Genomic DNA, 17,067 nt, shown 5'->3' on the forward strand with positions numbered 1-17,067 from the left:
TCTGCGTCCTCTGCAGCAGGGCTGTGGAGTCGGAGTCGTGGAGTCGGAGTCGGAGCTCATTTTGGTGGAGTCGGAGTCGGTATAAAATGCACCGACTCCGACTCCTAAAATATATAATAAATTGGGGACAGGAGTGCAATGCAGAATGTGCTGAATATTTTACTAAATAACAACATTTAGTATAATGCTTATATTTAAGTGAAAAATTTATTGTAGTACAATGTGAACATCAGACATTTAATTGTTTTTATGATACAATAATCAAGATATTTGGATAGAACATAAAATATTTATTGGAATACAACTTTAGAACACAAAAAAACTAATAAATTGTAAATATGTAATATATATAATATATATATATATATATATATATACAGTGTATATACACACACACACAAGATATATATGTAATCTACTGTATATTACATAGTGTATTACATATTTACAATTTATTACAGTTTTTTGTGTTCTAAAGTTGTATTCCAATAAATATATTTTATGTTCTATCCAAATATCTTGATTATTGTATCATAAAAATTATTAAATGTCTGATGGTCACATACACATATTCATGTACTACAATAAATTTTTCACCTAACTATAAGCAATATATGTCGGAGTCGGAGTCGGAGTCGGAGTCGGAGTCGGAGTCGGAGTCGGAGTCGGAGTCGGAGTCGGAGTCGGAGTCGGAGTCGGAGTCGGAGTCGGAGTCGGAGCCGGAGCAAGAGAATTTGAGGAGTCGGAGTCGAAGGTTTGGCTTACCGACTCCACAGCCCTGCTCTGCAGCTGGACATTCTCCGCTGTTAGGATAAGCGGCCTTCCTCCTTACAGAGGTTAGTGGCTCTGTCGCCACGGACCAGGAGCTCTCTTCAGTGGTGGCTTCGACCCCTCTCCCTGTCCCAAGGGCGCTCCTTCCTGACTCCGTCCTGGGTGATTCTCACCACGGATACCAGCCTATCCGCCTGGGGAGCAGTACATCTCCACCACAGAGCACAGGGCACTTGGACTCCGTCCGAGTCAGCCCTTTCAATCAATGTGCTGGAAACCAGAGCTGTGCTTCTAGCTCTCCTAGCCTTTCACCACCTGTTGGCGGGCAGGCACATTCGAGTCCAGTCAGACAACGCAACAGCGGTTGCCTACATCAATCACCAAGGCGGGACACGCAGCCGTCTGGCAATGTTAGAGGTCCAACGCATTCTTCAATGGGCGGAGGACTCCAAGTCCACCATATCCGCAGTCCACATCCCTGGCGTAGAAAACTGGGAGGCAGATTATCTCAGCCGTCAATCCGTGGACGGTGGCGAGTGGTCCCTGCACCCGGCAGTGTTTTCAGTCAATCTGCCGCAAGTGGGGCACTCCGGACGTGGACCTAATGGCATCCCGTCAGAACAACAACAACAAGGTTCCGGTTTACGTGGCTCGCTCCCACGATCCTCAGGCCTTCGCCGTGGACGCTCTGGTTCAAGACTGCTCCCAGTTTCGTCTGTCCTACGTGTTTCCCCCTCTAGCTCTCTTGCCCAGAGTCCTGCGCAAGATCAGAATGGAGGGCCGTCGAGTCATCCTCATTGCACCGGACTGGCCCAGGCGAGCTTGGTATCCGGACCTGCTCCAACTGTCCGTGGAGATGCTGTGGCATCTTCCGGACCGTCCAGACCTTCTCTCGCAAGGTCCGTTTTTCCGCCCGAATTCTGTGGCACTCAAATTGACGGCGTGGCTCTTGAGTCCTGGATTTTGACGGCTTCTGGTATTCCTCCTGAAGTCATCTCCACTATGACTCGGGCCCGTAAGTCTTCCTCCGTCAAGATCTATCACAGGACTTGGAAAATTTTCCTGTCCTGGTGTCGCTCTTCCGGCCATTCTCCTTGGCCATTCTCGTTGCCGACCCTTATGTCTTTTTTTACAGTCCGGTCTGCAGCTAGGACTGTCCCTCAACTCTCTCAAGGGACAAGTCTCAGCTCTGTCAGTGCTGTTCCAGCGGCGTCTCGCCCGGCTGGCTCAGGTCCGCACCTTCATGCAAGGTGCGTCTCACATCATTCCGCCTTATCGGCGGCCCTTGGATCCCTGGGACCTTAACTTGGTCCTCACGGTATTGCAGAAACCCCCTTTCGAGCCCCTTAGGGAGGTTTCTTTGTATCGTCTTTCTCAAAAGGTGGCCTTTCTAGTTGCCATAACTTCTCTCAGGAGAGTCTCTGATTTGGCTGCACTCTCCTCGGAGTCACCTTTTTTGGTTTTTCACCAAGACAAGGTAGTTCTCCGTCCGACCCCGGACTTTCTTCCTAAGGTGGTCTCTCCCTTCCACCTTAACCAGGATATTTCCTTGCCTTCCTTCTGTCCGGCCCCTGTTCATCGCTTTGAGAAAGCGCTGCATACTCTAGATCTGGTGCGTGCTCTCCGGATCTATGTGTCTCGCACCGCTGCGCTTAGGCGGTGCACCTCTCTTTTCTTTTTCGCTCCTAATTGGGAGACCCAGACAATTGGGTGTATAGCTACTGCCTCCGGAGGCCGCACAAAGTACTACACTTAAAAGTGTAAGGCCCCTCCCCTTCTGGCTATACACCCCCTCGTGGGAGCACGGGTCCCCCAGTTTTTGCTTTGTGCGAAGGAGGTCAGACACGCACGCATAGCTCCACTGTTTAGTCAGCAGCAGCTGCTGACTATGTCGGATGGAAGAAAAGAGGGCCCATACAGGGCCCCCAGCATGCTCCCTTCTCACCCCACTTTCTGTCGGTGGTGCTTGTTAAGGTTGAGGTACCCATTGCGGGTACGGAGGCTGGAGCCCACATGCTGATTCCTTCCCCATCCCCATTAGGGCTCTGGGCGAAGTGGGATTTTACCGGTCTCCAGGCACTGAGACCGTGCTCCATCCGCAGCCCCTGGAGAAGCCGCTGGATATGGAGCTGAGTATCGTCAGGGACATGGCCCTGCTCCGTCAAGGTACTCTGTGTCCCCGTGCATACGCGCGCACACCGCAGCATTGCTGGGTGTGTTAGTGCGCCGGGGACAACAGCGCTGCTGCGCTTGTGCCATTCCTCACTTCAGCTTAGCTGAGTGGGTAGACTCAGGGGGAACGGTCGCGCCGGCCGCTGGGACTGCGACGCGGCTGGGACTTGTGGTGCGCCGGGGACTTCCGCGCTGACCGTGCATATATCACGGCCGCGCTTATTACTACAGTCCCCGGCTTTTGCGGCCTAGTTCGTTCGTTCCCGCCTCCGCACCTGCCAGTCAGGAGGAGGGCGGGACGCTGTACAGAGCATCAGCGCTTAGGGCTGGAGTCTTTTTTACATACTCCAGCCCTCACACCAGGCACAGTAGGACGCAGTTTCCCGCACTTTTTGTTTGTGGCACGCCCACGGTCCGCCCCTCTTCACAGAACGCCGGCAGCCATTCCTGCCTGCACGCTGAGCTGCAGAGGGGAGACTGGGAGACCCAGACACGGGATTCTACGGCCTCATACCCGCTGTTCAGCGGGCGGTAAGCAGCCCTCAAGGGCTCACCCCCACTTGTGCCGTTTGTATACTGAGTATTTTGTGTTTGCAAATACTTTGTACTGTACGGTCGCTGGTGATTCTCGGCTATATACCCTCCTAGATTACAAGGAGGCAACAGCATGTCGTCCGCAAAACGCAAGGGTGCCAAGGCACAGACATTATATGCTGCCTGTACCGATTGTTTGGGGAGCATTTGGATGAAATCATTAAACACTCCAAGGGTAAGGACTCATCCTTACCTCAACACAGACAAAACAAGCCCCAACAAAGGAGGGGTCAGTCTGGTTTTCGGTCCTTTCGAGGCTCAGGCAGGTCCCAATTCGCCTCGTCCAAAAGGACTCAAAAGGATCAGAGAGGCTCAGATTCTTGGCGGACTCAGTCACGCCCAAAAAAGACAGCAGGAAGAACCGTTACCAAGACGGCTTCCTCATGACTTTCAGCCTCCTCTCTCCGCATCCTCGGTCGGTGGCAGGCTCTCCCGCTTTGGCGACATTTGGCTGTCACGGGTCAAAGACCGTTGGGTGAGGGACATTCTGTCTCACGGGTACAGGATAGAGTTCAGCTCTCGTCCTCCAACTCGTTTCTTCAGAACTTCCCCACCGCCCGACCGAGCCGATGCTCTGCTGCAGGCGGTGGCCGCTCTAAAGGCGGAAGGAGTGGTGACTTCCGTTCCTCTTCAGGAACAAGGTCACGGTTTTTACTCCAATCTGTTTGTGGTGCCAAAGAAGGACGGGTCCTTTCGGCCCGTCCTGGATCTAAAGTTGCTCAACAAGCACGTAAAAACCAGGAGGTTCCGGATGGAATCTCTACGCTCCGTCATAGCCTCAATGTCTCAAGGAGATTTCCTAGCATCAATAGACATCAAAGATGCTTATCTCCACGTGCCGATTGCGCCAGAGCATCAGCGTTTTCTACGCTTCGTTATAGAAAGCGAACACCTGCAGTTCGTAGCGTTACCTTTCGGGCTGGCAACAGCCCCTCGGGTCTTCACCAAGGTCATGGCAGCAGTAGTAGCTGTCCTGCACTCGCAGGGTCACTCCGTGATCCCGTATTTGGACGATCTACTTATAAAGGCACCCTCTCAAGCGGCATGCCAACACAGTCTGAACGTGGCACTGAAGACTCTCCAGAGTTTCGGGTGGATTATCAACTTTTCAAAGTCAAATCTAACCCCGACCCAATCACTAACATATCTTGGCATGGAGTTTCATACTCTCTCAGCGATAGTGAAGCTTCCACTGGACAAGCAGTGCTCTCTGCAGACAGGGGTGCAATCTCTCCTGCAGAATCAGTCCCACTCCTTGAGGCGCCTCATGCATTTCCTAAGGAGGATGGTGGCAGCAATGGAAGCAGTCCCTTTCGCGCAGTTTCATCTGCGCCCTCTACAATGGGACATTCTCCGCCAATGGGACGGGAAGTCGACGTCCCTCGACAGGGATGTCTCCCTCTCTCAGGCAGCCAAGGACTCTCTCCGATGGTGGCTTCTTCCCACCTCATTGTCAAAAGGAAAGTCGTTCCTACCCCCATCCTGGGCGGTGGTCACGACAGATGCGAGCCTATCAGGGTGGGGAGCAGTGTTTCTTCACCACAGGGCTCAGGGTACGTGGACTCAGAGAGAGTCCACCCTTCAGATCAATGTTCTGGAAATCAGAGCAGTCTATCTTGCTCTGCGAGCCTTCCAACAGTGGCTGGAAGGCAAGCAGATCCGGATTCAGTCGGACAATTCCACAGCGGTGGCGTACATCAACCACCAAGGGGGAACACGCAGTCGGCAAGCCTTTCAAGAAGTCCGGCGGATTCTGACGTGGGTGGAAAACACAGCATCCACCATATCCGCAGTTCACATCCCAGGCGTGGAAAACTGGGAAGCAGACTTTCTCAGTCGCCAGGGCATGGACGCAGGGGAATGGTCCCTTCACCCGGACGTGTTTCAGGAGATCTGTCGCCGCTGGGGGATGCCGGACGTCGACCTGATGGCGTCACGGCACAACAACAAGGTCCCGGTTTTCATGGCACGGTCTCACGATCACCGAGCTCTGGCGGCAGACGCCTTAGTTCAGGATTGGTCGCAGTTCCGACTACCTTATGTGTTCCCACCTCTGGCATTGTTGCCCAGAGTGCTCCGCAAAATCAGGTCCGACTGCCGTCGCGCCATTCTCGTCGCTCCAGACTGGCCAAGGAGGTCGTGGTACCCGGATCTGTGGCATCTCACGGTAGGCCAACCGTGGGCGCTACCAGGCCGTCCAGACTTGCTGTCTCAAGGGCCGTTTTTCCATCTGAATTCTGCGGCCCTGAACCTGACTGTGTGGCCATTGAGTCCTGGATCCTAGGGACCTCAGGTTTATCTCCTGATGTTGTTGCCACCATGAGACAGGCTAGGAAACCATCCTCCGCCAAGATCTACCACAGAACGTGGAAGATATTCTTATCTTGGTGCTCTGCTCAGGGAGTTTCTCCCTGGCCATTTGCATTGCCTATTTTTCTTTCCTTCCTGCAGTCTGGGTTGGAAAAAGGTTTGTCGCTTAGCTCCCTTAAAGGACAAGTCTCTGCGCTATCCGTATTCTTTCAGAAGCGCCTGGCGCGACTTCCTAAGGTACGCACGTTCCGGCAAGGGGTTTGTCATATCGTTCCCCCTTACAAGCGGCCATTGGAACCCTGGGATCTGAACAAGGTTCTAATTGCTCTCCAGAAGCCACCTTTCGAGCCTATGAAGGAGATTTCCTTTTCTCGGCTTTCACAGAAAGTGGCTTTTCTGGTGGCGGTCACGTCTCTTCGGAGAGTGTCAGAGCTGGCGGCGTTATCTTGCAAATCTCCCTTCCTGGTGTTTCACCAAGACAAGGTAGTACTGCGTCCAATTCCAGAGTTTCTTCCCAAGGTGGTATCTTCCTTTCATCTCAATCAGGATATCACTTTACCATCTTTGTGTCCGCATCCAGTTCACCAATTTGAAAAGGGTTTGCATCTGTTGGACCTGGTGAGATCACTCAGGATCTACATTTCCCGCACGGCGCCTCTGCGCCGTTCGGATGCACTCTTTATCCTGGTCGCTGGTCAGCATAAAGGGTCGCAAGCTTCCAAATCCACCCTTGCGCGGTGGATCAAGGAACCAATTCTTCACGCCTACCGTTCTGCTGGGCTTCCGACTCCTTCTGGACTGAAGGCCCATTCTACCAGAGCCGTGGGTGCGTCCTGGGCATTACGGCATCAGGCTACGGCTCAGCAGGTGTGCCAGGCGGCTACCTGGTCGAGTCTGCACACTTTCACCAAGCATTATCAGGTGCATACCTACGCTTCGGCGGATGCCAGCCTAGGTAGACAAGTCCTGCAGGCGGCGGTGGCCCACCTGTAAGAAAGGGCTGCCTGACAGCCCGATCACGAGGTATTCTTTTACCCACCCAGGGACTGCTTTTGGACGTCCCAATTGTCTGGGTCTCCCAATTAGGAGCGAAAAAGAAGAAGGGAATTTTGTTTACTTACCGTAAATTCCTTTTCTTCTAGCTCCAATTGGGAGACCCAGCACCCGCCCTGTTTTTTCTCAGGGTATTTGCTTTTCGGGTGCACATGTTGTTCATGTTGATAAGTTACGTTCTCCGATATTGTTTATCGGATTGAATTTGTTTTTGAAACAGTTATTGGCTTTCCTCCTTCTTGCTTTTGCACTAAAACTGAGGGACCCGTGCTCCCACGGGGGGGTGTATAGCCAGAAGGGGAGGGGCCTTACACTTTTAAGTGTAGTACTTTGTGCGGCCTCCGGAGGCAGTAGCTATACACCCAATTGTCTGGGTCTCCCAATTGGAGCTAGAAGAAAAGGAATTTACGGTAAGTAAACAAAATTCCCTTCTTTGTGCTAACCACAGGGCGGCGCGAGGGTCTCTCTGCTTCTAAGCCGACCTTGGCCCGTTGGATTAGATCGACCATTTCGGACGCCTACCAGAGTACTCGGGTGCCTCCCCCGCCGGGGATCAAAGCACACTCGACCAGAGCTGTCGGTGCCTCTTGGGCTTTTAGGCACCAGGCTACGGCTCAACAAGTCTGTCAGGCTGCCACTTGGACTAGCCTGCATACCTTTTCGAAGCACTACCAAGTGCACGCTGTGAAGATGTAATTTAACCTCTCACTATATATGCTGTGATACTATGTCATGATATGTATATTTCCCTGGTTGTATTAGTTGTAATTCATGTATTTTCTTGGGGGAGCTACTGGTCTCAATGTGTCTCTCATACAATTGTAGTCTTGGCATCTAATGTGATTATGTAAATAGCCTGTCCTCTTCTATCCAGAGTTGTGTATCTAGTCTGTAATTGCATTGGCCAGTGAAGGAATAGTCATTGTTCTGCACAGCAGGGGATCCCTTCATCTACTGTGGCTTGCAGACATATTGGAGCCCTGTGATGGACCAAACCATTGATGATAGGATGTGTGACCCCTACCCCCTGAACAAACATGGTGGGCTGGTCAAGGAGCACAGACAATGCATTTCCCTTTTTGTAACTTCAGAGTGAGCTGAAACTAAAGAGAGGAAGGAGCTCCAGCCTGGGTGGCTGTGGACACGGACGGAGCTAGGCCTGTGTGGCGGCCCGTGGGATTGTGTGGAACTCTTTGGACTACTGTAAGGACGATTGCTTTGTTGTCCGGTCCGAGGATTGTCGGGAAGGGCCCCCGAATCTGTTTTATGTGGACTTATCGTGTGCTGTTCCAGTGTTCTTGTGAATAAACCTGTTGGATCGTCCCTCGGCCTCGTCCATCCTTTGCTCTGTTGAACACCCCGTCACACACGCTCATGCTTCGGCAGATGCGAGCTTGGGCAGACTCATCCTTCAGGCGGCTGTCGCCCACTTGTGAAGTTAGGCTCCGCCTACTTCTTAGTTTTTTCTGTTTATTCCCACCCAGGGACTGCTTTGGAACGTCCCATGGTCTGGGTCTCCCAAAGGAACGATAAAGAAAAAGAGAATTTTGTTACTTACCGTAAATTCTTTTTCTTATAGTTCCGTATTGGGAGACCCAGCTCCCTCCCTGTTGCCTGTTGGCAATTTTCTTGTTCCGTGTGTTATCACCGGCTGTTGTCGTGGACAGAGTCTCCGGTTGTTCCGGTTCTTACTCTGTTCTACTTGTGGGTGGCTATTCTCCTTCAGCTTTTGCACTAAACTGGCTAGGACTGGCTACCAGGGGGGTGTATAAGCTCAGAGGGAGGAGCTACACTTTTTAGTGTAGTACTTTGTGTGTCCTCCGGAGGCAGAAGCTATACACCCATGGTCTGGGTCTCCCAATACGGAACTATAAGAAAGAATTTACGGTAAGTAACAAAATTCTCTTTTTTTTTTTAACCGTTGCTCATTTGTTAAACTTGTAACAATTTAGGCTGCAGATGAGGTCTAAGGAGTAAAATTTCTCTTTGTGGAGATTGGCATGCCAGTGTAAGGAGGCTTATAAGCCATACAATGCTCCCCCGGGAAATTAAATACACAAATTGCCTCTTCAGAGAGGAAGAGGACTTTAACTCTAGTGTCAATTATTGGAAGCAGCAATCCTAAAAGTCAGTATCGACCCTTTGACGAGCCTTGCCATATGACTTGGGTGTAGGTGAGAAATCACAGCTCGGTATGTAATGTTTTTTTCATTGCTGCGCTCTTCTTGTTCATGCAGGATGTTCATCTGGCGTTCCCTGCTCCAGCTACCGGAGAACCATGCCGCCTTCAGCAGCCTCACCGACAAGGGCACACATACCCAGTACGTCCTGCTTCACCGGGAATACCCCCTGAAGAGCACAAAGCTTTTGAGAGTCTTACAGAGGTAAGAAGAAGCGCTGCGGAATATGTTGGCGCTATAGAAATAAAGATTATTATTATTATCAGAATGTTATACAATACGCAGGATAATTCATCCTTTAGTGGACGATCAATGAGAACATTGCTTACGCTGTGTTCATCTGACATGTCCATCACTGATACAAAGGAACCTCATTAGTGCAGATTTATGGTCAGTCTGCTGCCAACCGAGGTGTCTGTTGCATGGAAGGGAAGGTCCATTGGTAAAATAAGCTGGGGGATGTGTCGCATTTGAAACAATACTCATGTCTTTCATGTGCATTATTTTTTTTAGCTTTTTTTGTCACTCCCATAGACTTGAATAGCTGAGTTTAATCCACATGCATTCAGTATCCATTGAGTTCTTGGATCAGGCAGATGGGTCCTTGGGAAACCAAATTTGGTAGTGTGAATAACACCATGGCATGTATGTATTATTACGTCAAGGTGATCACGTGGGCATTGCCCATACAATCCTTGGTGTAAGTGACCAAAGATGAAAAGGGCTTCACCAGGTAAATGGAACCTGTAACCAGTTTTCCCCTATAAGCTGTGGCCACCACCAGTGAGCTCTTATATACTGCATTCTAGAATACCATATATAAGAGCCCAGGCCACTGTGTAGAACGTAAAAAACACTCTTTTATATATAGAATGTATAGAAAATATACACTAGCTGTACTACCACGGCTTTGCCCGGGTTAATAACTGTTAACAAAATAGAATGTATTAACAAAAATGTATTCTGCACACAAAAACCACAAAACAAATAGATATAAATGTAATTATTAAAAGGCAAAAATCTAAGCTAATAGAAGCATTTCACAACATATACTTCAACACCACTGATATTCCACACAGATTTAACTAAGGCTGCTTTCACACTTTCATACTACGTTTTTTTAACATGCGTCATGAACGTTTTATTGCTGTAAAAGTGGATCCTGTTTTCACAAAGAAAAACGCATGCAAACGCATGTGTTATTTTGCAGGATCCTGTCACTTGAAATTTATGGGCGGGCATTGGAGTCATGTGATCGGGAGTGAGGGGATTGAACGTGATAGACTGGGAGCCGGCATCTGACAGCTGCTGACACTGGTAACCAAGGTAAACATTGGGTAACTAAGCGAAGTGCTTTGCTTGGATACCCGATATTTACCTTGGTTACGAGCGTCTGCCGCTCTCAGAGGGGGGAGAGAGGGAGGGTGAGAGAGAGAGGCTGATCATGCCAGGCTGGTTTCTGGGCATGCTCAGCTAGAGCAAGCAGGATCCTGTCTATCAGCATGCCAGCGTTCACATACGTTTGCATGCAGTATAGTCAGGATCCAGTGAAAAACGATATTTGGACGCAGCTCAAAAACGCTACAAGTAGCGTTTTTGAAAAAAGTTTAAAAAACTGCAAGTCGCTGGATCCTCACTATAACGCACGCAAACGCAGGTGAACTCATGTTGACGCAAGTCCATTGCAAATGCATTGAAATGAAAACGCATTTGCACTGGATCCGTTTTTGCGTTAAAAAAACGTTCAGGACGCATGTTAAAAAACATTGTGAAAGCAGCCTAAATTGGCCAAGTAATGTGCCCCGCCTGTCTCTTTCCCCGCCTGTCTGTCTCTTTCCCCGCCTGTCTGTCTCTTTCCCCGCCTGTCTGTCTCTTTCCCCGCCTGTCTGTCTCTTTCCCCGCCTGTCTGTCTCTTTCCCCGCCTGTCTGTCTCTTTCCCCGCCTGTCTGTCTCTTTCCCCGCCTGTCTGTCTCTTTCCCCGCCTGTCTGTCTCTTTCCCCGCCTGTCTGTCTCTTTCCCCGCCTGTCTGTCTCTTTCCCCGCCTGTCTGTCTCTTTCCCCGCCTGTCTGTCTCTTTCCCCGCCTGTCTGTCTCTTTCCCCGCCTGTCTGTCTCTTTCCCCGCCTGTCTGTCTCTTTCCCCGCCTGTCTGTCTCTTTCCCCGCCTGTCTGTCTCTTTCCCCGCCTGTCTGTCTCTTTCCCCGCCTGTCTGTCTCTTTCCCCGCCTGTCTGTCTCTTTCCCCGCCTGTCTGTCTCTCTCTATCCGTCTCCCCACCGACATCTTATTACCTCACATATAAGCCTCTTATACTATGAATGTCTTTTGTTCCTATAGCAACCAATCGCAGCTCCTACTAATAACCTGTAGTTCCAGCCTCCATTTACTTTAATGGAGGCATGTTTTTTGGAGAGTAACTGTAAAGTGCGGGGTTAAATTTTCCTGTCAAAACATAGTCTATGATGTTGCCTGGGTCACATGAGGTGTCTGTGCAAAATGTTGTGATTGTAAATGCGACGGTGCGGATACACTTTCTTTGTCGCTCCATTGGGAGACCCAGACAATTGGGGTGTATAGCTTCTGCCTCCGGAGGCCACACAAAGTATTACACTTAAAAGTGTAAAGCCCCTCCCCTTCTGCCTATACACCCTCCCGTGCATCACGGGCTCCTCAGTTTACATGCTTTGTGCGAAGGAGGTCAGACATCCACGCATAGCTCCACATTTTAGTCAGCAGCAGCTGCTGACTATTTCGGATGGAAGAAAAGAGGGCCCATACTAGGGCCCCCAGCATGCTCCCTTCTCACCCCACTCTTGTCGGCGGTGTTGTTAAGGTTGAGGTATCCATTGCGGGTACGGAGGCTGGAGCCCACATGCTGTTTTCCTTCCCCATCCCTTTAGGGCTCTGGGTGAAGTGGGATCCTAATCGGTCTCCAGGCACTGGGACCGTGCTCCATCCACAGCCCCTGGGGATTCTGCTGGACAAGGAGCCGAGTATCGTCAGGGACAAGGCCCTGCTACGTTGAGGTACTCTGTGTCCCCGTGGGGACCACGCACAGTCACACTGCAGCACTGCTGGGTGTGTTAGTGCGCCGGGGACGGCAGCGCTGACCGCGCTTGTGCCATCACACACTGCAGCGTGGCTGAGTGTGTTAGTTTATTGGGGACTACCGCGCTGACCGCCGCTGCCATTTTTACACTGCGGCGCGGCTGGGACTGTTAGTGCGCCGGGGACTTCCGCGCCGACCGCGTTTCTACGCCTGCCACGCTTATAACTCTAGTCCCCGGCTTTTGCGGCCTAGTCTCATTTTTTCCCGCCCCCAGGCCTGCCAGTCAGGGGAAGGGCGGGACGCTGCATGGGACGTCAGCGCTGAGGGCTGGGGCATGCTTTGCATCCTCCACCCCCCTCACTGAGCACAGTGGCACGCCTGATTCCCGCACTTTTTCTGGGGCACGCCCACGGCCCCCTCCTCTCCACAGGACGCCGGCAGCCATTCCTGTCAGCTTTTCTGATGCTGGAGAGGGGGGACAGGCTCTGGGAGACCCAGGCAGGGATTCTGCTGATCGCACAACCGCTTTGTGCGGGCGGTAAGCAGCACCTGAGGTGCTGACCCCACTAGTGCCGAAGTGTACATATATATATTTATATGCTTGTATGCTATACAGTACATTGTACGGTCGCAATATTGATTTTTGGCTGTATACCCTCCTGGATTGCTCAGAGGAGACAACAGCATGTCGTCCGCAAAAAGCAAGGGTGCCAATGCACAGGCTTATTATGCTGCCTGTACCGCATGTACGGCTATGCTACCGGCAGGTTCCACCGACCTTCATTGTGTGCAATGATCGGTCCCTGTGGCACTTACTCAGCCGGAGCCTCTGCTAATGGTGGCCCAGGGAGATCCACCTGTTAACTCTGTCCAGGTGACGGGGACGGAGTTTGCAGTTTTTTTGCTGATAGACTTTCTGGGACTATGGCTAGGATGCTAGACACCTTGCAGTCCAGACCGGTATCTCAGACCATGGGCACTATTGAATCATTGCACCCTGGTCCCCCTCAGTTGGAACAACAATGTGCTCCCGGGGTGTCTCATAGATCCCAGGGTGAGGGCTCCGACACGGACCGCAGTCCCAGACCGCCTAAGCGAGCTCGCTGGGAGCTTCCCTCGACATCATCACATTGTTCAGGGTCTCAGCGGGAGGACTCTCTGTATGATGAAGCGGAGATACCTGATCAGGATTCTGATCCTGAGTCCGCTCTCAACCTGGATACACCTGATGGTGACGCCATAGTGAATGTTCTTATAGCGTCCATCAATCAAATGTTGGATTTTTCTCCCTCAGCTCCTCCAGTTGAGGAGTCAGCTTCTCAGCAGGAGAAATTCCGTTTCAGATATCCCAAGCGTACATTGAGTACGTCTCTGGACCACTCTGACTTCAGGGAGGCAGTCCAGAAACACCGAGCTTGCCCAGATAAGCGTTTCTCCAAACGCCTTAAGGATACACGTTATCCCTTCCCTTCTGACGTGGTCAAGGGCTGGGCTCAGTGTCCCAAGGTGCATCCTCCAATCTCCAGGCTGGCGGCTAGATCCATAGTTGCAGTGGAAGATGGGGCTTCACTCAAAAATGCCACTGACAGATAGATGGAGCTCTGGTGGGAATCCATCTATGAAGCTATCGGCGAGTCGTTTGCTCCAGCATTCGCAGCCGTATGGGCACTCCAAGCTATCTCAGCTGCTCAGGCGCAAATTGACGCAGGCACACTTACGTCTGTTCTGCAAGTGACGTCCTTAACCTCTCAGACGTCGGCATTTGCGTCCTACGCCATTAATGCTATCGTGGACTCTGCGAGCCGTACGGCGGTTGCATCCGCCAATTCGGTGGTAATACGCAGAGCCTTGTGGCTACGGGAATGGAAGGCAGATTCTGCTTCCAAATAGTGCTTAACCAGTTGCCTTTTTCTGGCGACCGCTTGTTTGGTGAGCGATTGGATGAAATCATTAAACAATCCTAGGGAAAGGACTAAGCCTTACCCCAGCCCAAACCAAACAAACCCCAACAGTGGAGGGGACAGTCGAGGTTTCGGTCCTTTCGGGCCGCGGGCAGGTCCCAATTCCCCTTGTCCAAAAGGTCTCAGAAGGATCAGAGGAACTCAAATTCATGGCGGTCTCAGTACACCTGGCTGCCACAGGTCAAAGACCGTTGGGCGAGAGACATTCTGTCTCACGGTTACAGGACAGAGTTCAGCTCTCGTCCTCCGACTCGATTCTTCGGAATCTCTCCGCCCCCCGAGCGAGCAGATGCTCTTCTGCAGGCGGTGTGCACTCTGAAGACAGAGGGAGTGGTGGTCCCGGTTCCTTTTCAGCAACAGGGTCACGGGTTTTACTCCAACTTGTTTGTGTTTCCAAAAACGGACGGGTCTTTCCGTCCTGTTCTGGACCTAAAACTGGTCAACAAGCACGTGAAGACCAGGCGGTTCCGGATGGAGTCTCTCCGCTCCGTCATCGCCTCAATGTCCCAAGGAGATTCCTTGGCATCGATAGACATCAAAGATGATTATCGCCACGTGCCGATGGCTCCAGAGCACCAGCGTTTTCTGCGCTTCGTCATGGGAGACGAACACCTTCAGTTCGTGGCACTGCCTTTCGGCCTGGCGACAGCCCCACGGGTCTTCACCAAGGTCATGGCAACAGTAGTAGCAGTTCTGCTCTCTCAGGGACACTCTGTGATCCCTTGCTTAGACGATCTGCTTGTCAAGGCACCCTCTCAAGAGGCATGCCAACACAGCCTGAACGTTGCTCTGGAGACTCTCCAGAGTTTCGGGTGGATCATCAACTTTCCAATGTCCAATCTGACACCGGCCCAATCGCTGACATATCTTGGCACGGGGTTTCATACCCTCTCAGCGATAGTGAAGCTTCCGCTGAACAAGCAGCGTTCACTACAGACGGGGGTGCAATCTCTCCTTCAAGGCCAGTCACACCCCTTGGGACGCCTCATGCACTTTCTAGGGAAGATGGTGGCAGCAATGGAGGCAGTTCCTTTCGCGCAGTTTCATCTGCGTCCACTTCAAGGGGACATTATCCACAAATGGGACAGGAAGTCGACGTCACTCGACAGGAACGTCTCACCTTCTCAGGCAGCCAAAGATTCTCTTCGGTGGTGGCTTCTCTCCACTTCATTGTCGAAGGGAAAATCCTTCCTGCTCCCATCCTGGGCGGTGGTCACGACGGACGCGAGTCTGTCGGGGTGGGGAACAGTCTTCCTCCACCACAGGACCCAGGGTACTTGGACTCAGAGTCCTCCCTGCAGATCCATGTTCTGGAGATAAGGGCAGTGTATCTTGCCCTAGAGGCTTTCCAGCCGTGGCTGGAAGGCGAGCAGATCCGAATTCAGTCGGACAACTCCACAGCGGTGGCATACATCAACCACCAAGGCGGAACACGCAGTCGGCAAGCCTTCCAGGAAGTTCGGCGGATTCTGCTGTGGGTGGAAGCCACGGCCTCCACCATATCCGCAGTTCAAATCCCGGGCGTAGAAAACGGGGAAGCAGACTTTCTCAATCGCCAGGGCATGGACGCAGGGGAATGGTTCCTTCACCCGGACGTGTTTTAGGAGATCTGTTGCCGCTGGGGGATCCCGGACGTCGTCCAAATGGCGTCCCGGCACAACAACAAGGTCCCGGCATTCATGGCACGGTCTCACGTTCACAGAGCTCTGGCGGCAGACGCCTTAGTTCAGGATTGGTCGCAGTTTCAACTGCCTTATGTGTTTCCTCCTCTGGCACTGTTGCCCAGAGTGTTACGCAAGATCAGGTCCGACTGCCGCCGCGCCATCCTTGTCGCTCCAGACTGAGACTTACTGTCTCAAGGGCCGTTTTTCCATCTGAATTCTGCGGCCCTCAACCTGACTGTATGGCCATTGAGTCCTGGATTCTAGCGCTTTCAGGGTTATCTCAAAGGGTCATTGCCACTATGAGACGGGCCAGGAAACTAACATCGACCAAGATCTACCACAGGACGTGGAAGATATTCTTATCCTGGGGCTCTGATCAGGGTTTTACTCCCTGGCCGTTTGCCTTGCCCACCTTGCTTTCCTTCCTTCAATCCGGATTGGAAAAAGGTTTGTCGCTTGACTCCCTTAAGGGACAAGTCTCAGCGCTCTCGGTGTTCCTTCAGAAGCGCCTAGCCAGGCTTCCTCAGGTACGCACGTTCCTGCAGGCGGTTTGCCGCATAGTCCCGCCTTGCAAGCGGCCGTTAGAACCCTGGGATCTGAACAGGGTTCTGATGGCTCTTCAGAAGCCGCCTTTCGAGCCTATGAGGGATATTCCTCTTTCTCGCCTTTCGCAGCAAAGTGGCCTTTCTAGTAGCAGCCACATCTCTTCGGAGGGTGTCTGAGCTAGCAGCGCTGTCATGCAATGCTCCTTTCCTGGTGTTTCACCAGGACAAGGTGGTTCTGCGCCCGGTTCCGGAATTTCTTCCTAAGGTGGTATCCCCCTTTCATCTCAATCAGGATATCTCCTTACCTTCGTTTTGTACTCATCCAGTTCATCAATGTGAAAAGGATTTGCATTTGTTGGATCTGGTGAGAGCACTCAGACTCTACTTTTCCCGTACGGCGCCCCTGCACCGCTCGGATGCACTCTTTGTCCTTGTCGCTGGTCAGCGTAAGGGGTCACTGGCTTCCAAATCCACCCTGGCTCGGTGGATCAAGGAACCAATTCTCGAAGCCTACCGTTCTTCTGGACTCCCGGTTCCCTCAGGGCTGAAGCCCATTCTACCAGAACCGTGGGTGCGCCCTGGGCTTTGCGGCACCAGGTTTCGGCTCAGCAGGTGTGTCAGGCGGCTACCTGGTCGAGCCTGCACATTTTCACTAAACACTATCTGGTGCATACCTATGCTTCGGCAGATGCCAGCCTAGGTAGACGAGTCCTTCAGGCGGCGGTTGCTCACCTGTAGGATGGGGCCGTTTTACGGCTCTATTACGAGGTATT

At 51.8% G+C, this 17,067-nt stretch overlaps 1 protein-coding gene across 1 annotated transcript in view; it reads left to right on the plus strand.

Annotated features, from left to right (window-relative positions):
• The window catches only part of TBC1D31 (TBC1 domain family member 31), a 217,251-nt gene that overhangs the window by 113,860 nt on the left and 86,324 nt on the right, over positions 1-17,067 (plus strand). The window contains exon 11 of the mRNA XM_075316197.1: positions 9,138-9,284. Within this exon, the coding sequence (XP_075172312.1) occupies positions 9,138-9,284 (147 nt within the window). The remainder of the gene's footprint in view (positions 1-9,137; positions 9,285-17,067) is intronic.

The sequence above is a fragment of the Anomaloglossus baeobatrachus genome, chromosome 6 (assembly GCF_048569485.1).
Source record: "Anomaloglossus baeobatrachus isolate aAnoBae1 chromosome 6, aAnoBae1.hap1, whole genome shotgun sequence".
Classification (NCBI taxonomy): Eukaryota; Metazoa; Chordata; class Amphibia; order Anura; family Aromobatidae; genus Anomaloglossus; species Anomaloglossus baeobatrachus.